Source organism: Cetorhinus maximus, chromosome 12 (genome assembly GCF_964194155.1).
Source record: "Cetorhinus maximus chromosome 12, sCetMax3.hap1.1, whole genome shotgun sequence".
Lineage (NCBI taxonomy): Eukaryota > Metazoa > Chordata > Chondrichthyes > Lamniformes > Cetorhinidae > Cetorhinus > Cetorhinus maximus.
In genome coordinates, this window is record NC_135890.1 from 30,748,208 (window position 1) to 30,757,920 (window position 9,713).

The following is a 9,713-nucleotide window of genomic DNA, read 5'->3' on the forward strand; positions in this document are numbered from 1 at the left end:
AATTATACAAGTAATAGTAAAAAAAATGTTTCAATGGACCTCCGTGCTCCTGGCCGAGGAAGAATGATCAGCCGGGGTTCTCCTGGAAGGTCTATATTTGGACATTAAATGGGAAATGATCAACTGTAATACCCTTTGTATCCAAATAATGGCTTACATTAACTGTTGAGGTTATGAAGGAAGGTCACATGGACAGAATTCACCATTCTTATGAAACCATATCCCAGCAAGAATCAAAGCCTTAAAGAGAGGAGAGATAACAAGCAAAGCAAAATCTGATGATTTAAAACATTTACATTTTGATTCCCAGTCATATGTTACCTTATATATGTGTGTGAAAATTACAAAAAAACAGCTTTCCATTATTTTTTCGGGTTACCTGTTCCCCTGTACTTGGGACTTGTACAATAAAAAATAAGAATCACAATTCCATGCTTGAATTGGAAAGGTTTAATCCAGCTTAAACATTAAACCAGAGCTGCATATTCAGTTACTGTACACTGAATGAAACTATAAAACCTAACTTTCGCACAAGTGACGATTATAATAACCCTTCAGTCGTTTGAATTTATTAAATTAATTAAACACTGAAAAGGTGCTAAATTAAACGTGAAATGTTATTTCCAATGTAAAAAAATCACTGTGGTGTGCCGAAGGTGGATTGGCCTATTCTTCATTCCTATCGAACATTACAATGAAGCTTCCTGACACAAGCAGATCTATGAATGTAATTTATAAAGGTTTCACTCTACTTCAGTACAACTCCCGAGTTCAAAAGTAACGGTTTCTTTTTGAGGAAACTGCAAAGAAATAGTTCCAATATTCAAAATATAATTATTGTCTACCTGTCTTGTTACACCGGATGGTGCCTATATTATTTATTTCTATCTACAACGTTAGGGTCCTTTGGCAAGAAATTGAAATTTAACTAGTTTATCTTTAATATTCCGGCTTTTCAAAGCTTTTCATACCTGCTGCTGGAACACCAGACGTGACGGTCGTTAAGAACCAGAAACATGTCTCCAGGGTAATACTTGTACTCAAGACAAGAGACGCGAGACAATTAGCCCTGGCAGAAATTTCTTCACTCGCTTAATTCATTCTTTTGTTTAATTTCTCACATTTGCCATTTGTCAAAACACAACGGAGACAAATGGGATTTTTGGAGTCTGTCTGTCTGCTGAAGATTTATGCGCAGGATTTCTTAAATCGAACTTGGAACCGTGTATGTTTGAGATTTTATTTTAATATTAAAAGACACCTTGGAATTAAAACAAAGAAAATGTACTAAATCCCAGGGTACAGTACCGGTAGGTATGAATCAGTGCAGTCTGAAGAGGTGCAGTGTTTATAATGTCCGCCTCCACCGTAATCACAACGATCATTTGAATGGAGATTAGGGTGAAGGTTTATCTGAAGTACTTTGAAGACAATCGATAAAGCAGATCACTAGATATAAATACAGCAACAGGCAAGGGGGCAAAAAAGGAATCTTACTTTTGTGGTCACTCTTCAGAGATGCCTCGTCGTACGAGGAGATGTCTTCTTTTGCTATTCTGTCTTCTGTCATTCGTGCTGATAGACTGTTTTGACATTGGAATATCGACAAAGTGCGTGTCCGTACCAAAGGAAATGGGGTTATGTCAGGATGTCGGATACTCAGAAATGAGGCTTCCAAATCTGATGGGCCACACCACATTGGGAGAGGCTATCCCCAAATCTGCCGAATGGGAGTCGCTTCTTCGCACTGGCTGCCACTCGCAGGCCGCCACTTTCCTGTGCTCGTTGTTTGCCCCCGTCTGCTTAGATACGTAAGCATTCCCTATTCGGTATCTTACTCCTTGTCTGCTTCGGATAACGTTACTCTGATAGTGGTCGCTTGAACACAGTTCTGGTCACCTCATTCCTGAAAGGATACAATTGAACTAGAAAGGGTACAGAGGATATTTATGAGGATGCTGCCAGGATTGGAAAATTGCCGCTATGAGGAAAGATTGGCTAGGCTGGGGTTGTTCTTGGAACAGAGGAGGCTTAGGGGAGATTTGATTGAAAAATACAAAGTTGTGCAGGCCAGGGGAATAGAGTGGATCGGAAGGACCTAGCAGAGAGGTCAATGACCAGGGGCCATAGATTTAAAGTGATTGATAGAAAGATTAGGGGAGATGAGGGGAAAAAAATACCCAGAAGATAGTAGGAGGTCTGGAACTCTGCCTGAAAAGTTGGTAGAGGCAGAAGCCCTCAACTCATTTAAAATGTGTCTGGATATGCATCTCAAGTGCCATAGCTCTGGCCATGGACCAAATGTCAGAAGGTGGGCTTAGGCTGGGTGGCTGGTTTCTCACACATGGGCTAAGTGGTCTCTTTCTGTGCTGTAAACGTTCTATGGTTCTATGAACATCAACATCGTAGTATGCACATTGCTTTGTTATACTTGAGTGGTCGAACATTTGAGAACATTGATAGGATGTACACTTATAATGTCCCATTGCATCATTGCAGATTCATCCAACCTTGCAGGAGTATGTGTGTGGCTGTGAGAGACAGTTGTAGTCAAGTCCTTGCCTGCCATGGACAGTCCTGGCCTGATGCCTTTGACTGTGATCGATTCCCAGCTGATGAAGACACGTGCCTCACATCGATCCATACAGAGTCTACTGCTTATCGAAAATGTGAGACACATTATATTGCATCGTATATTGCGAGCTAATTGACATTTCCCAACCTCACAATTCAATTCTAATTTGAAAAATGCTCATTTTAAAACCGTTCTTTCTTACAGTCAAAAGTCAACATGAATTGTTTTAATTATCTTTGCTTCTGTTATTTACAGTTTTTCCAAAACCTACTTGCCAGGGCTGTCCTACTACAGAGGAACCAGGTGCACACAAAAGAGTATTACAAACATTTTGTCAGAACAATTTTGGTAAGTCTCATGGTGGGGCAAGGGGGGTGGGGTGGTTGTGCAGGGGGAATAAATCATATGGAATAAATGTCACTGAACAAGTAATCCAGAGACCTGGCCTAATGCTTTGAGGATCCCACCAGGGTAGCTGGTAGAATTTACATTCAATTAACTTTTTAAAAATCTGGAATTAAAGCTAGTCTCAGTGATGGTGACCATGAAACTATCATTGTGTTAAAAAAACCCATCTGGTTCACTAACGTCCTTTAGGGAAGGAAATCTGCCATCCTTACCTGGTCTGGCCTACATGTGACTCCAGACCCACAACAATGTAGTTGACTCTTAACTACCCTCTGAAATGTTCAGTTCAAGGGCAATTAGGGATGGGCAACAAATGCTGGTCTCACCCGTGATGTCCACATCCCATGAAAGAATAAAGGAAAAATCACATGCAAAACCTGGCAACAGAAACTAAGTATTTATTTTGTATTGTAAAATGAAGTCCTTTGACTTTGATAGCATTTATGTATAACAGTAAACGATGGTCCCTTGTTGCTATGCCCACAGCTGTGAAAGTTACACTAGCACGAAGAAAGGGTGCCTCGGGAGATTCTGAATACGATGTGGAAGGGCGGGTAGAGATGATCAGCCCTGGCTCACTGTTTTCCTTTGGAACACGCACCATTATTCAGCAATGGCTCCTTATCAATGCAAACTGCGCCCACAAGATGATTCGTAGTAGCAACCGAGGCGTACAGTATGTCCTCATTGGCAATGTTCAGGACACCAATATAATAGTAAACAAAATCTACTTGTGGCACAAAAAGGATACTCAACTGACACTCGCCGCCCGTAAATGGAAACAACATAAATGCTAGAAGGATGTTCGATTTGTAATATTGTACTTGTAGGATACATTAACGCACTCCTTTTTAGATGCTCCAGATATTGTAAATATAAATGTTTAATATTGTAAATTAATATATATCTGTCATGTCTTGTAAACATGTAGGTTAGAATTGTACTGTTGGTCTGTCAAAGATGTAACTTTACATTATTAGCTGCAGAATATGTTGTGTATATAATTGCAGAAATACATTGCTGTATATAAATTCTTCTAAGTACAATGCTTTGGCATTTTCTTTACTTTCAGTAATAGGTCTGTAAGTAACTAACTGTCAAAATAACAGAAAGGCCGATGGCAAAACTTCAGACAAGGACAAGGACAGTTAAACAGAAATTCAAAAGATGCGGCCCCAGTTGACTTTGAAAATGACATATCACTGTCTGTGTCACCATCGAAATCCATAGATGTTGTTATTTCAAATGCATGTCCCCTTTCAATGACGTGATAAGTGTTGATTTACTGCAAATCAACCACTGACACTGAAGATTAACTTATAAATGTGGGGTCTCATTCATTCAGGTTTTAATTGTTGGAGATTTGAAAGATGTAAGAGTTTTTAAAAAATTCTGTTACTCTCTTAATCCAATCCTTTTTCTCACCATTTTTGCTTTCAGTATTTGATTTGACATTGAATTCTTTTACTCTAATTCACATTTCTTACCCAATCCTAGCATGGTTTATTTCACAATCCTTCTGTTTGTTTGGTTAAGGATTGACACATTTGCTAGTCCTGGTCCCAGATGCCTGGTGTTGCATTTATCAGCTTGCACTTGCTGTGCTTTTATCAGCTCACACTTTCAACAACTTGCCACCTGAAAAAGTCTTTATGTGCAAGGGCAGGTCTTAACAGCGGATGCCAAGCCTGCTGCAGCAAATATGGGCCAAATAAATTTTCATCATCCAGAGGTGTTTTGGTATGACAACAGATCACAGCTATTTACTGTGAACCTTGTTCCTGTAACTGCAAGTAGGAACATGCACATAAACAGGGAACAATGAAACAAAGCACAACTCCGTGATACACAACCTTGTAAATATGACAATGCAAGTTAAATTCAGATGTAACAAGAATCAAAATTCACTTTGGGCACAATCAAGAAATTACACCCAAAGTTCATTTAAAATTACGCTGGTGAGGTTAGGCTTCAAATTTCTGCCATGATCCAACGCAACTGGCCAATATAAGAGAACATTAATGATTCTTATTTCTTTCTAGAAGCATTCCTCCATATATTTAAGAATTAAAACCTGTTGCAGTTTTAATACTAAAGCCGAAAATGGGTTTACGACCAAAATAAGCCTCCAGTCCTCCAATTGTAAGCAATTAGATTTATAGTCACTGAAAATGAATTTTAAGAAATGATACTGAGTTATTGGTTTCATTGGTACACAGTAGTCAGTTTCTTAGTAATTGTTTTTTGAATATGAAACAAAACTTCTCTAATGTGCCTACTAGTTTCTGTGCACATAAGAAAATGAACACAATTTGAAGAGCCTTCCATATCTGGTGGAGTCTCAAGTTGGATCTTGAGGCACAGCTAAGTCTTGTCAACAGGGCCTGGTCTAACAGATGGGATCTTCAAACTGGCGTAGAAGATTGCAGAAAATACAAATAATTGGTTTTGAAAATTACATTTAAAATTCCCCGACTTTTGCACTGGTTCAGCCAATTCCACGCAGATTGCCGCAATATTACTACTGTAAGCAAGTGGAGTCTCTACACCAGTAATTTAATAAGGGCTTCCGGTCCTCAGAGTAATTGGTTTTAAACAGCTGTGAATTACTTGCAGGGAGGGGTGAACTGTACTGAACCATTTAAGTTTAATTGGTGGACACTAGTCACTTTCTTGGTAGGTTAATTTTTTTTAAATAAAAGAACTTTTAAAAGATGCCAACTAGTGCCTGCATACCTAAGGGAATGAATGCAATTTAAATAACCTTCCAGAACTGGCAACATCTCTCAATTTCGACCGGGGTTGTTGTCAGTTTCATGGGCAGGGCCTAATTCGGGCAATATAATTCTTGAATCAGCATAAAAGATCACAAATAACATGAAGGTAAATGGTTTTGAGTAGAACTCATGCTTAAAATTCTCCAGTCTTTTGTTCTGGTTCAGCCAATTGTACTTGAATGTGAGTGCAAAGTGTGTTGAAAAGAAGGCAGAAAGCTGTCCCAAAAAAATAATTTACTGATTCTGAATATTTATTAATGTAATCAAATTACTTTCTGAAGAATTTAATACAAACTATTTAAAGTTCTCTTTGTAAACAGGTACTAATCTACTGGTGGGGTATTTACAAATTCTTTACATATGCTAAAATATTCAATTCTGACCTTCTAGATGTCCTGTAAAAACTATCAAGTGGTGAAGAATTACGCCTTTACGAGAAGAAACTAACACCTTGATTAGCAGCTGATTTTTAAAGTTAATTCACGGGATGTGGGCTTCGCTGGCTGGGCCAGCATTTATTGCCCATCCCTAGTTGCCCTTGAGAAGGTGGTGGTGAGCTGCCTTCTTGAACCACTGCAGTCCATGTGGTGTAGGTACACTCACAGTGCTGTTAGGAAGGGAGTTCCAGGATTTTGACCAATCGACAGCGAAGGAATGGCAATATATTTCCAAATCAGGATGGTGAGTGACTTGGAGGGGAACTTTCAGGTGGTGGTGTTCCCATCTATCTGCTGCCCTTGTCCTTTTAGATGGTAGCGGTCGTAGTTTTGGAAGGTACTGTCTAAGGAGCCTTGGTGTATTCCTGCAGTGCATCTTGTAGATGGTATGCACTGCTGCCACTGCGTGTTGGTGGTGGAGGGAGTGAATGTTTGTGGATGTAGTGCCAATCAGGTGGGCTGCTTTGCCCTGGATGGTGTCAAGCTTCTTGGGTGTTGTGGGAGCTGCACTCATCCAGGCGAGTGGGGAGTATTCCCATCACACTCCTGACTTGTGCCTTGTAGATGGTGGACAAGCTTTGGGGAGTCAGGAGATGTGTTACTCATCACAGGATTCCTAGCCACTGCTCTTGTAGTGGCGTTACTGAGCCACCCTTGGTGATGGACATTGAAGTACCCCACCCAGAGTACATTCTGTGCCATTGCCACCCTCAGTGCTTCATCCGAGTGGTGTTCATCAGCTGAGGGAGGGCAGTACATGGTAACCAGCAGGAGATTTCCTTGCCCACATTTGACCTGATGCCATGAGACTTCATGGTGTCCAGAGTTGATATTGAGGACTCCCAGAGCAACTCTCAACTGTATACCACTGTGCCGCCACCTCTGCTGGGTCTGTCCCGCTGGTGGGACAGGGCATGCCCAGGGATGGTGATGGTGGTGTCTGGGATATTATCTGTAAGATATGATTCCATGGGGATGACTATGACAGGGTTGCTTGACTAGTCTGTGAAACAGCCCTCCCAATTTTGCGACTAACCCCCAGATATTGGTAAGGAGGACTTTGCAGGGTCGACGGGGCTGAGTTCACCGTTGTCATTTCCAGTGCCTAGGTCGATGCCAGGTGGTCCGTCGGGTTTCATTCCTTTTTTGAGACTGTGCGGCATTTTGATACAACTCAATGACTTGCTAGGCCATTTCAGAGGGCATTTAAGAGTCAATCACATTGCTGTGGGTCTGGAGTCACATGTAGGCCAGGCTAGAGTCATAGAGGTCTACAGCACAGAAAAAGCCCCTTCGGCTTATTGAGTCTGCGCCGGTCAAACAAGTACCTAACTATTCTAATCCAATTTTCCAGCACAAGGCCCATAGCTTTGAATGCCATGGCATCGCAATTGCGCATCCAAATACTTCTTAAATGTTTTGAGGGTACCTGCCTCTACTACCCTTTCAGGCAGTGAGTTCCAGATTCCCACCACCCTCTGGGTGAAAAAATTCTTCCTCACATCACCTCTAAACCTCCTGCCCCTTACCTTAAACCTTGGTTATTGATCCCTCCACCAAGGGGAAAAGTCCTTCCTGTCTACCCTATCTATGCCCCTCATAATTATATACACATCAATCATGTCCCCCCTCAATCTCCTCTGCTCCAGGGAAAATAACCCCAGTCTACCCAATCTCTCCTCATAACTAAAACTTTCCAGCCCAGGCAACATCCTGGTAAATCTCCTCTGCACTCCCCCTAGTGCAATCACATCCTTCCTATAATGTGGATTCCAGAACTGCACGCAATACTCTAGCTGTGGGCTAACCAGCGTTTTATATAGTTCCAGCATAACCTCCCTGCTCTTATATTCCATGCCTCGGCTAATAAAGGCAAGCATCCCATATGCCTTCTTAACTACCTTATCTACCTGTCCCACTACCTTCAGGTGGACATGCACACCAAGGTCCCTCTGATCCTCGGTGCTTCCCAGGGTCCTACCATTCATCGTGTATTCCTGTGCCAAGTGCATCACCTCACACTTATCCGGTTAAATTCCATTTGCCACTGATCAGTCCATCTGACCAGCCTGTCTATATCCTCCTGTAATATAAGGCTATCCTCCTCACTATTTATCACCCCATCAATTTTCGTGTCATCCACAAACTTACTGATCAACCCTACATTCAAGTCTAAATCGTTTATATATACCACAAACAGCAAGGGACCCAACACTGATCCCTGTGGAACCCCACTGGACACAGGCATCCAGTCACAAAAACGCCCCTCGACCATCACCCTCTGCTTCCTGCCACTCAGCCAATTCTGGATTCAATTTGTCAAATTGCCTTGGATCCCATGGACTCTTACCTTCGTTCTCCCATGCGGGACCTTATCAAAAGCCTTGCTGAAGCCCAAGTAGACCACATCAAATGCATTGCCCTCATCTACACACCTGGTCACCTCTTTGAAAAATTCAATCAAATTGCTCAGACATGACCGCCCCTTAACAAAACCATGCTGACTGTCCTTGATTAATCCCTGCCTCTCCAAGTGCAGATTAATTCTGTCCCTCAGAATTGCCTCCAATAGTTTCCCCACCACTGAGTTTAGACTGACTGGCCTGTAGTTCCCTGGTTTATCCCTTTCTCCCTTCTTGAATAACGGTACTACATTGGCTGTCCTCCAGTCCTCTGGCACCTCTCTGGTTGCCAGAGAGGTATTGAAAATTTTTGCCAGCGCCCCTGCTATCTCCTCCCTTGCCTCACTCAACAGCCTGGGATACATTTCATCTGGGCCTGGAGATTTATATACTTTTAAGCCTACCAGACCACTTAGAACCTCCTCCCTTTCTATGCTATTTTCTTTAATTATATCACAGTCCTTCTGCCTGATTTCCATACCCACATCGTTCCTCTCACTTGTGAACACCGACACAAAGTATTCATTTAGAACTCTACCTACGTCTTCCGGTTCCACACACAAATTACCACAACAGTCCTTAATGGGCCTTACTCTTTCCCTAGTTATCCTCTTGCTCTTAATGTACTTGTAAAATAACTTCACCTGCCAATGTTTTTTCAAGCCCCCATTTTGCTCTCCTAATTTCCTTTTTAAGTTCCCCCCTACACATTCTATACTCCTCTAGTGCATCCGCTGTTTTGAACCCTCGGTATCTGCCATAAGCCTCCCTTTTTCTCTTTATCCAATCCTGTATATCCCTCGACATCCAGGGTTCCCTGGATTTGTTGGTCCCTCCCTTTGTCTTTACTGGAAACTGTTGGCCCTGTACTCTCCCTATTTCCTTCTTGAATGAGTCCTACCGCTCTGACGCAGACTTACCTAAAAGTAGCTGCTTCCAGTCCACTCAGGCCAAACCATATCTGATCTTATTAAAATCGGCCTTCCCCCAATTTAGAACTCTGATTTCTGGCCCATCCTTGTCCTTTTCCATAACAACCTTGAATTTAACGGAGTTATTATCACTATCTGCAAAATGCTCCCCCTACCTCTACCACTTGCCCGGCTTCATTCCC

The 9,713-nt window shown here is 41.9% G+C and overlaps 1 protein-coding gene across 1 annotated transcript; it reads left to right on the forward strand.

Annotated features, from left to right (window-relative positions):
- Positions 1-987: 987 nt before the first annotated feature.
- Positions 988-4,027, forward strand: szl (sizzled). The gene is made up of 4 exons (XM_078553337.1): positions 988-1,811; positions 2,500-2,669; positions 2,831-2,923; positions 3,470-4,027. Exons 1-4 carry the CDS (start codon positions 1,519-1,521, stop codon positions 3,778-3,780), a joined length of 867 nt encoding a protein of 288 aa, XP_078409463.1. The 5' UTR covers positions 988-1,518; the 3' UTR covers positions 3,781-4,027.
- Positions 4,028-9,713: the final 5,686 nt, after the last annotated feature.